This window comes from Echiichthys vipera, assembly GCF_963691815.1.
Source record: "Echiichthys vipera genome assembly, chromosome: 11".
Classification (NCBI taxonomy): Eukaryota; Metazoa; Chordata; class Actinopteri; order Perciformes; family Trachinidae; genus Echiichthys; species Echiichthys vipera.
Genome location: NC_139836.1, coordinates 26,017,007 through 26,038,717, shown reverse-complemented (window position 1 = coordinate 26,038,717; position 21,711 = coordinate 26,017,007). Strand labels below are relative to the sequence as shown.

Genomic DNA, 21,711 nt, shown 5'->3' with positions numbered 1-21,711 from the left:
TCAGAAACAGAATCTGTGACAAGCCAACACTCACCAAGAACATACTCAAGTTACTGCTGTGAACATCAACACAAGAACTCCCCAGTTTGTGTGTGTGTGTGTGTGTGTGTGTGTGTGTGTGTGTGTGTGTGTGTGTGTGTGTGTGTACCTTGAGGCCTTCAGTAGGTGAACAGCTGAGCAGTACCAGTTGTTCTTGTGTGTGTTCGCGGAGTCCAGGGCCACAGGTCATCACTGGGCTCTTCCGAGTCCCACCAGCAGAACGCCACATCCTGGAGACGGTTGAGGACCCACGTGTCTGCGGAGCCTACGACTCCGCCCACTCACCTCTACACACACCACCTGGACATGGAAACACACACACACACAAGTATGAATGAGTAAAAACATCTCTTAAGGACGACGGGGAAGTTATCAGAGTAACTTAGTGATTCACCTACTGTAGTGGTGTGTGTCGACACCTGAGGGCTCTGAAACTTCCACATCTGTAGCCCGAAAAATCACTCATGTCCTCCCCCATCTTGTTTTTGTTGATGTCTAAGGTTGTTTTTTTATCCTCCATTATTAATGTATGTGTGTGTGTGTGTTTTGTTCTGTCGGGCTTGTTGTTTTAGTGATGTGCATATTTTTGGGAAGGTCCGCCACGCTCTACGGGCCACAACAAAGAGACGCACAGTAATGAGCTCTCGTGGCGCTTGGGGGGTGGTGGTGGTTGGGGGGGCACACACACTTACACAGAAACACACACACACACATGAATGCATGCATGTATGCACATATATACACATGTACATGTAGAGGTATAAAGCGCACACAAAGTGAGGACACACACCGTTAAACAGATCCAGAAGCACTTTTAAAGCAGGTGAAATTGCAGGTCTTACTCTGTAAGACACACACACACACACACACACACACACACACACACACACACACACACACACACACACACACACACACACACACACACACACACACACACACACACACACACACACACACACACACACACACACACACACACACACACACACACACACACACACACACACACACACACACACACACACACACACACACACACACACACACACACACACACAAACACAAACACACAAACACACACACTTCATACACTCTTTATCTCCAGTCACACTCACTAACACAATGAGCCAGCTACCAGAGCCGATGGCTAACACACACATTAGCGCACGTGCAGCCATACACATGCATGTCAACGACCTCGGTCGTAGAAGACGAGCGGCTGGGACCTGACTGAAAGGCAGAAATACGGGAATTCCTCTTTGGAAATTTATATTTAAAAAACAAAATACCCCTCAGTACAAAAAAACAAAGTTTCAAGCACAGAAACATGCAGAAATTAGCAAATCGACAAGCTGGAGGTTCAGTGGTCCATGACTGCCCTTCTTGCCCCCTTGGGGGAGCAGGAGGGTGGGGGGGGGGGTGAATTTGCTTTGGACACAAAATGCAGAGATGAATTAAAATGGTGGGAGTACATCTGATGATAAAGGGAACAAAGAGTTGCCCCAAACAGCTGAACGGGAGATCACTGACAGATTAGAAATGGAAAAGAAGAAAAAAAAATCTGAAAATCACCGGGTTAATAACACACTATCTCTGCACCCCCCCACCCCCCTCTCCATCCCTACCCATCTCTTCCCTCTTCTATTTTTTTTTTTCTGCTGGCGTTTGCTGGTCAGCAATAATCAAAAACCACTTTCTGTGGGCCGGATTAGTTTAGCCCCCCCCTCAACGCCCCCCCACTCTCCCTTCCCCAGCTTAGCCCACTGGACCAGGGCGATGTGTATGTGTGCTTCTGTGTGTGTTTGTTGTGGGGGATGGGTCGTTTGGCGTGCGTGTGCACACGCAGGTTGTATGCGCATGCATTGACGGAGGTGTGGGGTGTACAATATGGGGTGGTGGTGGAGGGGGGTGTCTTATCAGGGCTCTGCTTCTGGAGACGGACGCACGGCAGGAACGATTGCTTTTATACACACCAACATGCACGGACACACACACACACACACACAGACACACACACACCTTAACAAAAGGGCCTGGCAGTAATGTGATAATGCCAGGGTTAGTGGTTAGCCAGCTAGTGAAGGAGGACACTGTAGTTTTGTTTTGGGGGAGGGAAGAAGGGGGACGGCACATGATGAGACCTGTTACTAACACCTACAAAAAACACCTGCAGATCAGACGGCCTCTCAATGCATCACCTTTAGGAGAGATTAATACACAGAGAGGCAGAGGCACATTTACACCAAAGGGCCGTGTTTCCATGGTGATTACATACAATCTACTCAGACTCTGTGCACCTGTTGTGGAGAGGATATACGGGTGTCAACAATCCACACAGAAATCTTAGCTAGGATTGATTCTGAGAGCGGGTAGCTAACTGGTTTAACTCCTGACATGAACAGTAACATTCTCGCTAAATTCACGCAGTTGTTCCCACGATAGGATACTCAAAAATGTGTTTCTGAAAACATTTTATGTAAGAAATGGTCAATACAGTATCACATTACTCATGCGCACTCCTTCCATGCGTTCCACTGCACCTTGATTTCAGAGGGTGAGAGTTTGTCTGTTAGCCTGCCAGTCTCCGGGGAGCCCTGGTTCTTCTGGTTGAGGTAGACTGCAGCCACTTGGCTCTGCTCCAGGAAGGACATCAGGATCAGCCGATCGCTCAGCACCGCTGGGGATGACATCACCACAAATGTCACTGAATGTCATCATTCAAAACAAAACTAGAATAACCACTTTCCAGTTGTACGCCCCCGCCAACCAGTCAGCGCGCTGTAGCATCTAATTACTGTTCGGGGAAAGTCCCCTATAAATGCGTCTTAACACCTTCCCTCATATTTGAACGCTCGTGAAAAATGTTGCACGAGAGGTTTGTTGACAGTTCAAATATGAGAAAGATATGAATGTGTTACAACACCTCAAAGTCGATTTTATAAAGCAAATTAGGACTTATTTTGTAATCTCACATATAGTAATAATAATTATAATACATGTTATTTATTGGCACCTTTCAAACATCCAAGGTCACCTTACATGTAAAAAAACAGAACAAAACAGAAAACATGAAATACAACAGCACATATAAATACATACACATATACACCAAAAATACAATGTTGCTAGATAAATAAATGATAAGGATAAAACGGTAAGTAGGACTATTTAAAAAGGTGTGTTTTGAGGTGGGACTTGAAGGTGTCAATGGAGTCCAGAGTGTGTGTGTGTAACGGGTTCCAGAGAACGGGGTGGGATATAAGGGTGTAGCATATTAGAGAGATATGGAGGGGGCGTGGATATGGAGAGCTTTTAATGTTAGCAGAAGGAGTTCGTACTGTATATGCTGTTGGACGGGGAGCCAGTGAAGTTGCATGAGGATGACTGTGTGATGATTCACCCAGACTTCATATTAAACAAGACTTGAAGATGAACTTGATTTAAAGTGTAATTCTGGCACAAAATCATCCCAGGGTCTTTTTCAGAACTTACATTCATCAAATACTATTGAGACAGTTTTTTTTCGTGCATGAACTATTAAATCCTGGAGAGTCGCTAACAGCCGGATGTGGCTAACACTGATTAGCTCGGGGCAGTACAGTGAAGGCATTAAAACCTCTGCAGCAGCATGAGAAGAGTCCCTACACAGAAAACAAAGCACCAACAACGTAGTTAGTGAAGCCAGAGTTTATGAAAAGAGTGTTTTAAAGACTTACCTACTGGCCCCTGTACCAGCTCCTCTCATAGTAAAGTCCATTCAAGTGGATTACAAAAGTCAATCCCAAAGGAAGGAGCCCATTGGTGCTTTGTTTTGTGTGTAGGGACTCTTCTCATGCTGCTGCAGAGGTTTGCTGTTATTTTGCACCTGTTTTTTTTATTCAGTAAGGTTCAGAAGTTATTTATCCATTTAATTTTAGTCACTCTTGCTTTCTTTTTTGTCGTTGTGAGATGTCTGCTCTACATGCCTTACCTTTAATTACCCCTTCGGGATAAATAAAGTTTTCTTGAATCTTGAGCAGTATAGTGGTTAAAAAAGACGTTTTAATGCTTTCACCCTGCTGCCCCGAGCTAATCAGTGTTAGCCACATCCAACTGTTAGCGACTCAGATTTCTCAGTTAATAGTTCATAAACAAAAAAAAAACAGTCCTGATGGTTTATTTGATGTATGCAAGCACTGAAAAAGACCTTGGGATGATTTTGCGCAGGAATTACACTTTAAGATGTGTGATATAATGCAATAAATTACTAAAACGGCAGTCTTTCTTTCTTCTTCATCAAAACCAAACAGCAGCTGAGCACTGAAGTGCCATTGGGCAGCGGGACAGCGTCGCCTCTGCTAAAGCGCTTTACTAAACAATTTGCCAGTGTCACCTCTCTGGCTGCTTATGATTTATAAGAATATATAGATAAATTAATGTGACCAACATTAAACAAGCAAATCAAACACCATACTGTGCAAGACAAGCCGAGGAACTAGACTCAGAAAACACAAAACAAAGACAGAACAACAACAAAAGGGATGAGTTTGTAAATCTATATGTTGCTCTTCTGATGCATGGAAAAAATATAATTCACATATTTCTGCACTTTGTAATAAACCATAAAGTTCTACATGTACTCTGTGTTTTGCCTTTGCGTTACGACCGAACCCTGTTCTACTGAATAGTTTGGATAAGTTTGGAGTGGGGGGACAGAAGTTTCAGTCGTCCTCCCTTCTCTCTTCTTTTCTATTCCTTCCCTTTAACCTAATTTCCCCCGCTCCTCTCTCCACTCTCCTGCATCCTCCCCACTGCCTCCTGCTGTACTCTTTGTATCTCTTTCCTCCCCTGTTCTCTTCTCGCTCCCCCTGTCAGCGTACTGCGGGCTCTAAAGGCCTTTTTTGTGGTAGAAGAACACACTTGATCCTGTTCAACTCTTCAGGAGCTGCATGGAAACGCTGATTAGCAATTAAGCCCCCCTCTCCTTCAAATTAATCTGTTTATGAAACCAATTAAATGGAAAAGGGGGGGGGTTGTTACACATGTCTCTCAGATATCCTGCTTTGAGTTGAACGAGTAAGGCTGCACCCCGAGATTTAGAAATCTAACCGCCAATTAACCATGGCGTGTGTGTATTTATAAACGTGCCGGTATTGGTACGATTACACTTCAAATCATCCTGTTGTGTGAACGTTTCAAATTAATATGCAAATATTCACGAGGGGAAGTGAGACATCGCATGAAAATACGTGAAAAACTTACATCTCAAATCAGGTCAAAGTGAGTCAGTCTGTCCTTACGCTGAAGTTGGATTATAAAGCATTTGTAATGAAAACTGGTTCAAGGCTTAAACCATTACAAAATACCGCCATTAACGGGGCCTTGGCGTTTACAAAACAACATTTAATGCAGTAGTAAGCGTCTTTGTAATAGATTACAGACAAATCAAGTTAAATGCAGTTTAGTATTGATCTCTATGGGTGTCTATAAACGGGATTAAATTTAATCCCATTCATTCCCAAATGAAGGAGGGGATATGAAACCAGGCTGTTGCCCAATCTGGGACCAGGTGGCTGATTTGGCATTAAGGGCCAGACCTTCATGACCCACACACACACACGCACGCGCACACACACACACACACACACACACACACACACACACACACACACACACACACACACACACACACACACACACACACACACACACACACACACACACACACACACACACACACACACACACACACACACACACACACACACACACACACACACACACACACACACACACACACACACACACACACACACACACACACAAACGCACATGCACACACACCCCTATATATATATATATATATATGCATACATACATGCACATTTAGACACATGCACAGATACTACATTCATACATGCAAGCCTGCAACCATTCTTTATGCATCCTCAGTTACACACATTTACACCCACAAGCACAAAACAAATCACATGTTAAAGCATGCACACATCCTCCTTTGCACACACACACACACACACACACACACACAGGGACAGAAACACTCACACACAGTCCCCTAAATCCATTTAATGCCATCTCCTCAGCAGCATGTTGACATAAGAGGCCAATGGGCTTAACCAAAGCACATTTAAAAATGGGTAAATGAAACCAGCTATGAAAAATCACTTAAGGATGCCTAATCGTGGAGCATATGTGCAACTTGGCCCAGCCATCGGCCAAAGGAAGCCGGTAATACTTTGATGGTGTAAAATATATGTAATCTACTGCGGTGGGTGATGCAATCTGAGCTCATGGTAGAAAGAGGAAGGTAACCGGCGTTGAGCACACAAAAGTTTAAGAGAGGGAGGTAAGCCAGCTTTGTCACATCGCGAAACAAAAAAACTGTTCTGGCTGCCGCTGCTTGTTGTCTCACAGAGACAAATACGCAGCGGGCCTCACATTCAGGCGAATCCATGCAAATCAGAAAGAGGATTTTCTCCTGCATTCAGATACTGTAACCTTTCCGCTTTAGAAAGTTGTCAAATCCTGTTTCCAAAAACGTAAACGAATTCTCCGTCAGCGACTCACATTTTAATTTTAGATTTGGCTCCAGCTGAAACAATTAGGTGACTAAAAGAAAATTAGAAGTAAGTCGTGTTTCTGCTACTCAGATATGAATTAAATGATAATGGATTCAATACTTTTTTGGTTTTTGGATTGCTGGTCGGATAAAACACAAAACAATTTAAGTTCTCAGTGAAGTCGTGATGTGTATTTTTCACCACTTTGACTCGTGGACTAAACAATTAATCTAAAATGAAAATAACCCCGAGTTGCAGACCTGTATTTGACTTTTGATCTGACATTGCAGTGATTGAATATACAAATGCATACAGACAAGAATAAGACAATTCTACCTAGCATTATGTCAAAGCACCACACACACAGTTACATAATGCTAATCGGTATACCGGTATGAATATCCTGTGTTTTGTCAGGTGTTTATATGTCTGTCCGTCGCCGTGATAGCGTCACAGCCGTGTGAGATACTGTCATGAAATGTTACAGGTGTGTAGTTGAGATCAAAATGAAGGTTGAGTTGAAAGATGGGTGCGGTCCGAATAAAGGTGGAAGAAGTAGAGGGGTAGGAAGCAGGGGGGGGGGGGGGGGGGCATCGGGCTGTTTAGACGTGACGTAACTTCCTTTCAAATATGATTTCTGAGTCCAAGCGTATTTCTTCAACGCCGCAGTGCCGTGGTCCCCGGTGTTTGAACAGATCTGAGTTTTTTAAAAAACAACGCAATTGTCGTTTTACCTCTTTCTTATGGATGACAAAGACGTCTAACTGATGAAAGAGGTGATCGTAATTGTTCACATCTTCGGTGGTTGTTGTCTTTTTTGTTTCAACGGAGCACTTGGACCTGGAAATCTTATTTTGAAAGGGCGTTACATCAGACTTAAAAGACGGATAACCCCAAAACTTTATGTCCCGGGCCGGTCAAGTTTTTTTTTTTCTTTTTGCTATACACAGCTATTTAAACTCTGCTACAGTTTCCTCCATTCTGATTAAGTCATATATTATATTGTGGGGCCAAAAACACTCTGCAGTAATCAAAGCCTTCAGAATACATTATGATATCAGTACTCTTTGTGCTCCTGACAGCACAATAAGACACAATAAACTACTGTGATAGACTGTGAAACCGGCAGAAGTGTAAAAATACCTAATACTTGGTAAATACCCCCCGGCACTCGTGTTTCACACGTCAAAACTCGACTGTAATTGTAAACTGTTCCAGTAATTGTGCGTTGTGAATGTTTTTGACAGGGTTATCTGGTTTGACTCTCTACTTTAAATTGTCTAAAGGCTAATTTAACAAGTGACAGATGTGACAACAGCCTCTAACCTGCTATACCCCCCCCCCCCCCCCGCACCACCACCACCACCACCACACACACACACACACACACACACACACACAATCCCCGGAACCCACCCTCTCACAACCATTACTCTAATAATTAGTGCCTCTGAGGCTTTCAATGGGGCGCAGCGGGAGGTGAGTGGGTGTACGTGTACCTGTGTGTGTGTGTGTGTGTGTGTGTATTTCAGTCTCTGTGTGCCTGTAATTTCTGAGCAGACATACAGTAAGTGCTTGTTGGTGTGTGTGTATAAAAAAAATGAGTCTGTAATTACATATGTATACATGTGAGAACGAGTGTGTGTATGCCTGTGTGTGTGTGCCTGTGTGCCTGTGTGTGTGTGTGTGTGTGTGTGTGTGTGTGTGTGCACTACAGGGGCTTTATCAGGTGTCTGGAGACCCCGGACGGAAGCAGGGAGGGCGGTGTTATGAACAAATAATTGATACAGAAAGAAAGAAATAATTAGCAGATTTGGGCCGGTGTCCACGGTCCCTTATTCTCTCCTGCCAGGTCTGTAGAGCGAGGGAGCGCAGTGTGAGGGGGGCGGTGCTCCCTGGAGGAACGCGCGATGGAGGGAAAAACACTGATGGATGCTCTTAAGGGAAGGCCCCTGGACACTCGCAGCACAAAAGGATTTGCCCGCAATTAGCTGCCAGAGTCGCCTCGCTCACCTGTGGCACCTGTTATGTGTGTAAGAGGGTGTTTGTGTGACAAAGTGGCGAGGAGAGTGGGCCGAGTGTGGTGAGCAGGTGTAAACACACAGACGGCGCTGATAGTGTGAGAGGCTGATGGTGGTTTTAGAGGTTTTAAAATACAGAGTATCTGGATGCAAATGTCTCTGTTTCTTTTTCTGTGTGTGCGTGTGGGCAGAGGTAGGTGCTCCAGCCATGTGGTGGAAACACCGATTTTTGCGTTCTTAAATCTGCTTAAACCACAGTGAACCTCACACAACCATAATGTCATTCAGTGAATACGGGAGAAAGCGTTCTCTACTGCCACACCAGGCGAGGTGGTTATGCAACAGCTCTAATTAGTGACCAAAACCCCAGTCAGACATGTCCAAAGGGTTCACTGGGATTAAAGAGGAAAACACATTTAAACACATATATTGTTTACCAAAGACTAAAAAACAAGCTCTGTGTGTGTGTGTGTGTGTGTGTGTGTGTGTGTGTGTGTGTGTGTGTGTGTGTGTGTGTGTGTGTGTGTGTGTGTGTGTGTGTGTGTGTGTCTTACCATCAGCCACAGTGTTAGCTGGTAGTCGGCCCACTAACGTGCGGTCGACAAAGACTTGATCTAGCTGAGGTCCATTTAGGGTCAGGGTCACCAGTACTCCACTGCTCAGCAACACCTGCAAGGTAACGCACACACACACACACACACACACACACACACACACACGCGCACACGCGCACAAACACACGCAGACACACACACACACACACACAGACAGACAGACACACACACACAAACATGTACATTTGAACATGTTGATGTTTATTTGCTTCAGTTGTTTTTATCTTCTGATCTCTTTCCTAAATCTCTTTGGTCCGGAGCAGTACTCCTAATTTTGTTGTACCCTGTACAATGGAAATAAGGCTTTTTTATTCTATTCTTTATGTACAATGGGTCTGTGATGTTCCTTATTAGCTTGAAACGACCTGTTAACTGGTATTACAGCCCAGTGAAGCTCTTTATCAGAGGTGAGGTCGGGGTGGACCATGGGAGGTTCGTTCAGCTTCTGCCACTATCTGAAGCTGAAAGGAAGTGTGTGTGTGTGTGTGTGTGTGTGTGTGTGTGTGAGAGTGTGTGTGTGCACAGTGGGTGGTGGGCTGAGGTGGGTGTGTACCTGGCAGCAGTGCTTGTTCCTCCATCTGGTGCGAACGCAGGTGTTGGTCTGCAGCAGTTCCTGAATGAGCGTGACGGATAAACCGACAGAAAGACGGAGAGAAAATCAGAACAAACGGAGGTTAACCGGGGTCCAAACACCCAATGCAACCAGTAACCACGGGAACACAGACCTGAGGTTGAATAAAAGGCAGAAAATGTAATAATCGAGGGCATCTGCTTGCTGCTACAGAAGTTAAAAAACTTTCTAAAATGTTTCAAAACAAAAAGAATCTCCGTTGAGACCAACGTTAAATAAATACATAAATAATCTCCGTCCATATTAACACACCTGAAAACACACATCACATGACCATTTGTGTACATTTGTGTAATCATGAAGTTGAAAGTAGAGAAAATACTGCAGAGGAATAACAGTGAAAACTAAGACTAAGACTAATTAATTTGCTCGGACCGACTGGGGACCCCACATTTTCTTAATTATTGTATTTCCTAAATGCATCAGTTATCGTGGATAATGGAGGCTGAAGCTTTTATTTGTCATTGTTCTTATTGATAAGAATATGAAGAAGCGGCTGTGGTGCGGGTTAGGAGAGAGCGTGGGAGAGAAGTACACTCTATTTACTATTATATTGTAAATTCAGATGGATTAAGATTCGCTGTCAATTCGTCAAATTGCTCTGAAAGTGATCCCAATGATATCATTCAGCACTGCCGTTTTTATAGATGCGCTGTGACGGCCTGAGTATGAGTATAAGGCAGTAAAGGTGGAAAAATACAGATTGGGAGTTGCTGCAATTAAATCTAAAACGGGCTCCGCAGCGTTTCCAAACGTCTCTGTTTTAGGGGCTCAGAAGCGCCGGAGTAGTGTAGAGGCGAGGCGTTAACGCAGGAGAAGAAATCAGTTTTTAAACGGAAACGTAGTAGTGTGGATGTAGCCTGAGCGTGTGTGTGTGTGTGTGTGTGTGTGTGTGTGTGTGTGTGTGTGTGTGTGTGTGTGTGTGTGTGTGTGTGTGTGTGTGTGTAAGGTCAGTCATTCCTGCCACATTCCTAACCCAGCTGGGGTGATTGGATGGGAGGAGAGGGACGGAGAGGGAGGAGGAGGTGAGCCGGGGTGTTTCTAGTTTCAGACAATGGTTACGGGTGAGAGGAGGGAGGTGGTCGGGTGGGTGGGGAGCGTGCGTGTGTGTAACAGCCACAGACAGGTTCCAGCAAACAAAGCTAGGTCTGTACTGCCACAAGTACAGAGAGGACGAGGGTGAATGAGGGGAGAGGGAGGGAAGGGAAGGAGGAGGAAGAGAAGGGATGAGGGGGCGGCCTGCAGCCCCCTGATCCCCTCAAATATCCCCCTCGATGACAGAGCTCGGCCGAAAGAGAGGTGATGAGAGAGGAGAGGGAAAGAGGAGAACAAACGGGAACGACAGGGAGAGTGAAAAAAGAGAGAGAATGCCCCTATTTGTTAATCAATCGGCCGTTTCGGAAAGGGAAAACTCTGAAAATCCCCAGAGGGAGGAAGAAGACAGTGGGAGGAGGGGGGCGGGGGGGTGTACCTCCAACTCCTTCAGCGAATCGCGTAACTTCTCCGGTCGGCGGTTCCTGGGGGTCCACGAATAGCCTCGAGCTACGGAGGAAAAACACAAGAAGAATCTAAAGATCATGTGACATGTAACTTTTAAAACACAGACATGTGCCCTCATGAGGATTCAGAAGAATGTGGCATTAAACATCGGAAAGGGTGAAAGGGTTGAACTTTGTATCGGAGTTGAGATCTACGTAGGAAAAGGGGTGACATGAGGAATAAAGGGTGGTGACAAGACGGTCAGGTGGAGTAAAGACATGCAGGTGTACAAAAAAAACATGCATCCCACAATGCAATGCTGAAGAGACAAACCCTGAGTCACAGTTACTGCTGAGACAGTTATTTGATTAATCCAATAGTTGTTAAATAGAAAGGTTTTAAACAACTATTGTGATAATGAGTCGTTTTTATAAAGCAAACGTTTCCAGCTTCTCGAACATGATGATGTAGCTGGATTTCTCTGCTTTCATACTGATTTTAAATCGATTGATTTTTAGTTTTGGACAAAAGAAGCAACTTGAAGTCGTCCTCTGGAGCTCTGGTACATTACAATTGGTGTTTTTTCTCTAATTTCTGCCAATTTAAAGACATTTTTGCAACAGAATCAACAGGTTAATCATGTATCAAGTATTTGCTAATTGCAAACATATTTAAATTGTGAAGCTACACTTTAATTCTCGAGAGCGTCTTCAAGTATTTATTCAATATTTATGTTTTTATAGGGGCAAGTGTATAGAATAAAGCAATGCTACATAAAACAGCTTTGTAGGCAAGGCTAGTTTGAATGCTTGTCCATAGATGGGCCTTTACAAATACACAAAAATGAACAAAACTCAGTGAATCAATAAGTCTCAGTGACAAGCTCCAGATCACTCATGACTACACGACATGAAATGATCCCAGTGACGATCCATTTAAAGCTCCATGGGTAAGAAGTTCCACATGTTGATCCCACAAACAGACAAAAATCCAACTGAAAGGACACTTTAACGTCTAAAGTACTGAGAGAACCTGAGAGGAAGATAGATAGATAGATACTTTATTCATCCCCTCTGTGTCCGTGTCCCATAGCTCACAGTACACAGTACACATATTAAGTACACCATAAAAAAGATAGTCATTCAACAATAAAAAGAAATATGAATAAATAACAATATAAATAAAGAATGATACAGTAATTAAAGAAGTGAGGAGGTGGAGGGTGGATTGGGTTGGGCCTGGCACCAGACCAACCAACCGGCCATCGATGAACCTGGTTATTGAGGCATTTATGGATTAATTTGATTTTAATTTGATGATTTTAAACACTGCACAGCATCGTTACATACATTTAAAATAAAGCCTGAACACTAATTTCCATTGTGAGCTTCAACACGTTAATAAAAAAAGACAATACAATCAAGGTATACACAGCAGGTGGTGGGGAAGCTACCTCAACATCCACCTTATACATTTAATATTAGAATATTTAATTAAATGAACCAAACTTCACATAGTTAACATATTAAGTATTGGGGCTTTCCTCAATTAAAGAAGGTCTTACCCCAGAATTTTGCCGACCAGAGTTTCTCCAAAGAATAACGCAAAAGCACCAATTTAAGTCCAGATATGGGCTCATAAGTTTCTTGGAAAGCATAAAAAATGACGACTCGACAACAGAAATCTTAGTCGACTAAGAGAAAAATGATCGACTCATCGACTAAGAGGGGGAAACCCCATTAAGTATATGGCCGTAGTGATCAGTGGTGACTTGTGAACATGGTCAAAGGACTTATTTTTCTATCTATAAAGCACCTTTTTTAGTATTGGGACAACTCAGGGCGCTTTTACACTAATCGCCAATCTTCTGAGTAGTGGACAACCCGCTCTACCTCCTGAGCCCCAGCGTTTGACCCCAACATCGTCAATGCAAGAAGGTTAAATCTAAATGTTTATGTTTAAAATCTAAACTGAAAAAAAACACTGCTTACTATATAGAAACTACATTGATGTGGTCACAATTATAGTCCGCACTACCGTATCCCCCAAAGCAGCCAAAGTCTGAAATGTGCTGCTTACAGATTGATGAAGCTGCACTTAAAGGGGTAAAAAAAAAAAATAATATTCAAGTGAAAGCAAAAATGTCCCTTCAAAAAAATAACACACGCACACTGGTCCTGGAGGAGAAGCGAACATTCAAATCGCGAGGACTTTTGGTGCTCTTGAGTTGAGTTATCTCCCAAATGCAACCTCACAGTCAGCAGCACATATCTCAACACGTAACCACGCCAAGGCCCCTTCATTTTTTAATTTCCCAGCCCTCCCTCACCCCCCCACCCCCCTCTCCATCTCTAGTGGTTAAACAGAGGGAGGAAAGGATATGAAAAAAAAACAGCTAATTGAATTTGTGCATCTGCTTCTGCCCACACACATACATGAAGTTCAGTGAGAGGAAGGGAGGAGCGCTGTTTTCAGTATGGAGCAATCTCTACGTGTTTATTTTACACTCTTTTCATCTTAACTGAAACGCACCATTAAGGAGCGTCTCTATTAAGAACGAGTGGGAAGAGGAGGCAAACAGATGCATGCAAATGAAGGTGTAGAGGGGGTGTGTGGGTGCACGGGGGGTCAGGGGAGAGGGGAGGGAGGGGAGGGCGGCGGGATGAGTGTTCGTTTCCTGATAAGGGTGTTTGTATTCCACTACTGGGTGAGAGTGAGGGGAAACGAGGGAGAGAGAGAGAGAGAGAGAGAGAGAGAATAGAGGAGGTGGGACAGTTGACTGACTCGGACAGAGATTTTCTGGAAGATGGTCGTCAACTCGTAAGATGGGTAGGGCCCTCACACACACACACACACGCACACACGGGAGAGTCTCTGTTGGAAACTTACCTTCACAGAATTTGAGTTTCTCGTTGTAGTAGTGATGCTCCAGTGAATTGGCTGGGGACAAAATAAATTAAAAAAAGACCAATTAAAGGGTTAGATTTGGGGTAAAAGTATGAAAACAACACGGTGTACACGATAGGTGATTATGTCTATGTGACGTGGCTAATGAGGAACAGAAAGCTGGAGCTTAAACCCTCCCTCCCCCGTCTTTTTAGCTCCAAGAAACCTTGTTGGCAAAGTGTCGCCCACCACCGCGCCCCGTGGCTCGGTCACTGTGAGCAAGAAAGTGGCCCGTCTGGTGGCCGGCCTCTCTGGCAGGCAGGAACACCTCCAGGATTAGTAGTATTAATCAGATAAGGGGGTGAGGGGCCAGACAGACCCAGACATGGGCACCTGCTCTGGGGCTGGGTGGGGTGGTGCGGTGCATGGGAGGAGGGGGGGTGTTTGGCTGCAGGGGGACCCCTCGGAGCGGCTCCAATGAGCCTGAGTCTACCTCTAGTGGGGAGATGTGGAACTAACACATCAGAAATCACAACACAAGGAAAACGATCAGAGGGAGAAGCGACACTTTACTTCGAAGCCGTTTCTATGACGCTGATGTCCAGAGAGAACGTCGGTCCATCATCAGTGCAGTCTCACTGACACACACACACACACAGCGCTGCGTTAGAAAGGCGTTTTTTAACTGTAGTGCTGTTGGGAATCGTTGTTTTAAGGTTTGTTTAGTGATGTGTTTATTTTGTGGGTATACAGTATGTTTATGATGCTGTTTATGAATAGAAGAAGGGGTAGGAATTTATTTTAAGTATAGTTTTCCTCCTACTCCTTTTTCAGATATGTAAGTTTTGTGTTTTAGTGAAATTTAGCCTATTGTTTCCTGTTTTCTTTGTTTTTTTGTTATTGTTTACTGACATGTTAAAAAGAAAGAAGGATCCTCCAAAATAAAAGAAAGAAAGAACTACATCCTCCAAAATAAGAGAAAGAAATAACTAGATCCTCCAAAATAAAAAAAAGAAAGAAAGAACTAGATACTCCAAAATAAAAGAAAGGAAGAAATAACTAGATACTCCAAAATAAAAGAAAGGAAGAAGTAAATTATCCAAAATAAAAGAAAGAAAGAACTAGATCCTCCAAAATAAAAGAGAGAAAGAAATAACTAGATACTCCAAAATAAAAGAAAGAAAATAACTAGATCCTCCAAAATAGAAGAAATAAATAACTAGATCCTCCAAAATAAAAGAAAAAAAGAAAGAACTAGATCCTCCAAAATAAAAGAAATGACTTGATTCGGCAAAATGAAACCAAAAACATTCATAAATTACTTATTTTATACCATATTTATTTTGTTATATTTCTCTTATTTTCTTTTATAGACTCAGAGTTAGATTTTTATAGTGTTCAGTTTTTAGTTTTATCCTGAAGTCATAAATATTTACTCTTATAGAGAAAAACTGAGGCAGTATATTGGGATCTCAAGCTGCAAAATTTCGAAGAAACAAAAGTTCAACTTATCTAATGTAATCTACTGTATATGCATCATGATTGTGTGAAAATGTTGTGATACTTCTGGATAGTGATTCTGGCTCTCTCTCCCCTTCTCCTCCTCCTCCTCCCCCTCTCCTCCCTCCACTCTGATATCAAGCCACACTTTAGTAATCCTCCAAATGAAAGGATTTGGAGCGAGAGCATCGTCTCTCCACTGAAGATTGGAATGAAAGAGAAGCTCCTCAGATGAGAGAGGAGGGAGAGAACCCCGTGATGAGAGTAAGAGAGAGGGAAGAGACGTACTGTACACAAAAAAATGACAAAGAACAAAAATATACATGGTGAGAGAGAGAAAACAGAGACAAAGAGGAGGAAATCAATGAAAGAGAGGCATCTGAGACAGTCAGTGACAAAAGGGAAAACATGAAGATGGAGAGAAAGACGCTAAAAATACACTGAATAGATTGAGGAAAGAAGGTGATTTAAAAAAGATGGATACTTGCTGTATGTCTTCAAGAAGAGAGAAAGAAAGGCAAGTTAGGGTTTATGCACTCAGAAGTTAAAGCTGCTCTAATCAATGTTTCACTCATTGTGAAGGGCCCACAGAGTGTCTTTTATCTCGTTGTTTTGGTTTTAATGCACATTTAACTGTTTAAAGGTAACTACACAACTTTTCATTCATCTTCAACTGCTTGTCCCTAGCCGGTCCCATCTGACATCGGGCGTGAGGCGGGGTCCACCCTGGACAGGACGCCAGACTATCACAGAGCACACAGAGACAAACAGAGACAGACAACCATTCACACCTACGGGCGATTTCAGAGTCACCAGTTAACCCAACACCTGCACGTCTTTGGACTGTGGGAGGAAACCGGAGAACCCGGAGAAAACCCACGCAGACACGGGAGAACATGCAAACTCCAAACAGAAGGGCCCCAGGTGGGATGCGAACCTGGAACCTTCTCGCTGTGAGGCGACCGTGTAGCCCCACTACACAACTTGCTGTCCTGTAATGAAGGTCTTCACACTACAGGGTTTTTCCTCCCAGATCCGATCTTTCTGCCTAAACTGTTCACCTTCATCTTTGAAGTGAACTGAACCGTTCTGTACCCTTTAAACGCCGCACACTCAACCAATAAAGTCACACAAATGCGTGAAACACCAATGAAAAACGTCAGCTGGAACGTTAATTGGAGGTCGATCTTCTCTCCGGAGCTGCCGACCGGCCGCTCTCCTCCCTTTAAAGGAGGTGGAGGGACCGGCGCTTCAGCTAATATTCTTTAACCTGTGACGCGTTAAAGCAAGGCGGAAAAATCAAGCTAGCTGACAAACTAGCTAGCCAGCCGCTAAATGAGTAAAAGGTTGTCACACACTTGGCTACAAGATCTTTCACCATGAGGAGTCCCCGATAATTATTGTTCAATTCAATCCAATTATATTAATAGTGTTTAAGCTTTTCAAATGTATTTTCAGCGCATGTAAAAATAATTAGACACTTTTTACATTTGTAAAATGTCCAAAAAGTTTGGACAAACATTAAAGCAATTCTTACGTTTCTGGCAGGTGTCAGTTAGAGCACTCAGCGCTGCCCTCAAAAGTCCCACCCCGCCCTCTTCCCCCCACCTGACCTCTGAGGCTCCCTCCTCACCTGAAACGTGCGATGAAAGAGAAATGCTCTATCCGAGTGCCATGGGAAGTCCGAAGTTTTGGACCTCCAAATTGGCAAAATGCACTGGAATGCCTGTCAAAGTGGAACCTCCTACTAGCAAATTCGGAGATTAACCCTCCATGAATTCCAGTGTACTTTGCCTAGTTGGAGGTCCAAAACTTCGGACTTCCAATGACACTTGAGCAGCGCAAGTGAAACGGAGAGACGGATGACAGGCAGGATGCAAATCATTTTACTCTGACTGAATAAAATGATTGGTCAGACTTTTATCAGAAATATATGTGCCATCTGTGCCATATGCTTATTAGGAGCATTTTACGATTACAAAAGAAAAGTGTAAAAATGCCAGAAAGGTAAGAATTGCTTTAAATCACATTATATTGAGCTGTATTTTTGTGGAGTAACACCAAGTTAGTGTTATTTTGAAATGGTTGACCTTCTGGAAATCCGTACAAATCTGGTCAACGGAGTCTTTTTATTAAGGCGTGGCGCACAGATGAAGACAAACTATGTAGTAACCTTTCTCGGGGCCACTCGGGAGTAAATTTTAAAACCCTTGAGAGATGCATAATTTTCAGGCGGTGGGGGAGCACTTCCTGATGGTAAGGGAAGCCTCCAGGCCTGAGGCAATATGAGGCTGGACTACACAGGGCCTCTTGCTATATGATCTAGGAGAAAGTCAACAGTTTAGGTTCCCTATCGCTGTGTGGCGAGACCCCGGGTCAACAGGAACACAGTCAGCGTTAGAGATAGAACCACGGAGGCCTAATAACCTGCGCGTATGTGTGGGTGTGGCATGTGCGTGTGTATATAAGGCTTTAGGGTATAAATCCTACATACTAATGGCCTCTGTGAGGACAAGTGTATCTGTGGCTAACAGGTATAAGACGCTGAAATACGCAGGACCAATGATTTGTATGTGTGTGTGTGTGTGTGTGTTTAGAGCTTATGGGAGCGTGGGAGGCGGCAGAAAGCCCTTCCTCATATATAAGCAAGTCACATGCGTTCCAAAAAACAAGACAAATGCAAGTTATCTTAAACACAAACACACATCCAATATAAACACTATTTACCTGGCTCTCCTTTATCATAGTACTGATAGGTGCCAATATCTGTATCTGTGGGGCGAGAGAGAGGGAGAGAGAGAGAGAGAGAGAGAGAGATGAACATCTAGGTGTCAGGGAAAAGCAGAAGACAGATCAGCAATTTCGCACCGTGGGATAAACAATCGCTATCAGCCAGTGGCCTGTCCCGTCTGCCAGCACCACAGTTTAGATAAGACCCTGTGAGGGAGGAGGAGGTGGAGACGGGAGGGTGGTGGTGGTGGGGCGGGGGGTCCGAGCCAGCAGAGGGGTATTAATAAAGACAGGAGTGTGCCTTAACCCATCCCACCTGAGGGACAGACTGTGATTTACACACAGACACATATGCAACATATACATTTAAAAGTACACACACACACACACACACACACACACACACACACACACACACACACACACACACACACACACACACACACACACACACACACACACACACACACACACACACACACACGCGCACACGCACACGCACACGCACGCACACACGCTCACACACACACAAACTGCTGAGCAGAGATTTTTCTGTCGGTGTTATTCCCGCAGGCCGAAAACCATAAGCAGCCAGACTCAGATTCGCACAACACATCGTTTCTTTATCGCTTCACTACTGTTGCCGCCGCCGCCGCCGCTGCTGCTGCTAATGCTGCTGCTGAGGCCGGGTCACATAAATGCAGCAGGAGAGCTGATGGGAAACACGCACACATCAACACACAAACACACCACTATTACTAATGTCTTGATGTTCATTTCTGATTCTCTAACCTTTTTGTCCTTTGAACAAGAAGTTCTTAAACTATTTGTATGAAAGCACTTAAACCTGCGTTAATATTGAATCAAATAAATCACCTCCACATCCAATGGTATAATTTACCACATTTGGCTCATTGTTAGGGCCTACACAATAACTACATGAAGTCATAACTGCAGGCTTCACCTGCCCAGGAGGAAATATCAGGTTAGGTAAGGAGCACATAACACATTTTAAAACAGAAAGTTACTAAAAGTGTGGAGCATTCACATGAAGTTTCCTCTGACCAAAAAAGGGCATGTATGTGACTTGGGGGGAGGGAGATACGTCCATCTGACTGACGTTTACCTCTGAGGAGAAGTGAGGGCCAGCGGCTAGCTGTCACTCAGTGTTTTCATGGAGATATGACCTAAATATACGGACTTTAATGTTTTTTTCCCCCCAGCCTTAAACAGGTTTAATGATGCTGTGAAAACGGTCTGTTTAACATGGGGGTCAATGAGAAACTGCTCTGTAATGAAAACTGCCCCTAGTGGACACTGGACGAACTGCAGTTTTTGGCTCTTCCTTAGTGGATCAACCAGGGAGTGGCTGCGGTTGGGGCTTTGTCCTACTTCACTACTGAATGCTGATTATTGATATCTGATTGGCTTCCAAAGTTGTGTAAAAAAAAATTAAATCCTAAAAGTAAAAAGTAAACGGCAGGCTCCCATTAGTGCATTATCGGGCTTTAAAGCCAATTTCACATAGTGGCCAAACGGTGGAATTGAGACCGGGTCCGTCATGTGACGCCCTCTGGCCAGAAAAGACCTCTACACATTGACTTACATGGCGAAAGAGACGTCTGTAAATCCGTGGGTACATTTTTTGGAGTGTTGCAACTTCTACAAAATTACAGAATTCCATCCATTCGGTCCGATAACATTGTGAAAGTTAAAATAAAATAAAAAAAACTGCCAAAAGATAATCTGCCAATTACCGAATCCTACTCTTAAACAGTCAAACTTAATAACAGTCCAAACTCTAGTCAGTCTGTACTTAATCCTAAACTAGTCTTTTGTGTTTTTTCTCACAATAGTTTGAACTGAGGTTTTCTTGTGCAAAGCAATAAGTCACTGTCAACTGTGATGCTGCTCAGTGTCCAACAGTAGAAAGCTCTTCTGCGGCGTGCAGCTGCACAAACGTGATGAACGTATGTAGAACGAAAACCACATGGAAAACATTTGTTTCATAGCATTAAAACAGCAAATTCTGCTTTTTATGAATTCATATTTTTGTTTTTTGAGGCTGATGTATACGATGTAAAGGTGGTGATAGGGAGCGTCACACCTCAGCGACCAGGCCTCGTCGTTCAGATGTATCCATCCACATTTCCACCAAGATAGCACAAGACACACACACAGCAGGAAAAAACAAACAAATAAGGATATGTCACCGTCACCTGGGATATACACCCCGTCGTACCTTTGTGTATACACATAAACACACACACAGTCAGCCTCCGAGAGACACTATCTTTGTCTGAAGCTCAGCAGACTGTGAAAGACACGACAGAATGGAAGGGAGGAGAAAACAACAAAATGGAGAAACGGAGCATTTCCTTCTGACAGAAAAGATGGACTGATAGGTGGCGAGCAGGAAAACGCACAAAAGTGCCAGAAAAGTCAAACTTACACCGCACTCACTCAGCATCCCAAGGAAGCTCGTTTCTCTTTAAACGCTGGACAAATACGGTTTAACGTCGTGCACGGTACGATGCAAACAGTCATCGATGGCATGAGAATTTAAGGAGAGCAAAGAGAAAGTGAAAACGGGCTGGTGTTGACTGAGAGTTAGATTGCTGAAGTAGACACAGGTAAGGTGTGGAGAAGGTGTGAAAACAAAGTGATTGATGACAGAAAGAGTGTGAAAGGAAAAAGACAAAGGAGAGAGAGAGAATTTTTGAGAGAGAGAGATGGAGAGAGAGATTGAACACGGTGATAAGAGCTACCTTTGACTTGGAGTGAGCTCTTGGTGGACCACAAGTGCAGCTCAACCAGGCAAAACGCCATCCGACAGAGAAGTGTAACCCGAGTCTGCGGGGAGAGACGAGTGAGAGAGAAGAACAAATGAAAAGAGCCAAACACGACACACAGATGCATATCTTGACGAGACAACGTAACAGATTGACATAAATGGGCCTAAGGGTCAAACAAAGTGTGTATGAAGGCACACACGTTCACATACGCAGATTTATACGACCAGCTGTTACTACCCGACTACTGTATGTGCCTAGACTTTACCTAACAATATACCTAGGAACACCTTACATCCTCTGAATGCCCTCGGCCTCTAGTTTGTCGCTGTAAAGTTTCATGAGGCTGTTATATGCTCAAGGTCACAACAGCTCATCTTAGTGATATAGGATTCAATAAATACTCTCACTACAGTGAAACGGCTCCTACGTGGACTAATATCATCACACATGATA

General features: G+C 43.7%; 1 protein-coding gene across 1 annotated transcript in view; it reads right to left on the bottom strand.

Annotated features, from left to right (window-relative positions):
* wdpcp (WD repeat containing planar cell polarity effector) overlaps positions 1 to 21,292 on the bottom strand; it is a gene marked incomplete at its 5' end in the record, with an annotated part of 63,563 nt that extends 42,271 nt beyond the window's left edge. The window contains 11 exon segments of the mRNA XM_083923379.1: positions 149 to 186; positions 189 to 206; positions 209 to 287; positions 289 to 339; positions 2,583 to 2,719; positions 9,178 to 9,292; positions 9,791 to 9,850; positions 11,340 to 11,410; positions 14,237 to 14,287; positions 18,461 to 18,505; positions 21,232 to 21,292. Of these exon segments, the coding sequence (XP_083779505.1) occupies positions 149 to 186; positions 189 to 206; positions 209 to 287; positions 289 to 339; positions 2,583 to 2,719; positions 9,178 to 9,292; positions 9,791 to 9,850; positions 11,340 to 11,410; positions 14,237 to 14,287; positions 18,461 to 18,505; positions 21,232 to 21,292 (726 nt within the window).
* Between the last annotated feature and the right edge of the window lie 419 nt (positions 21,293 to 21,711).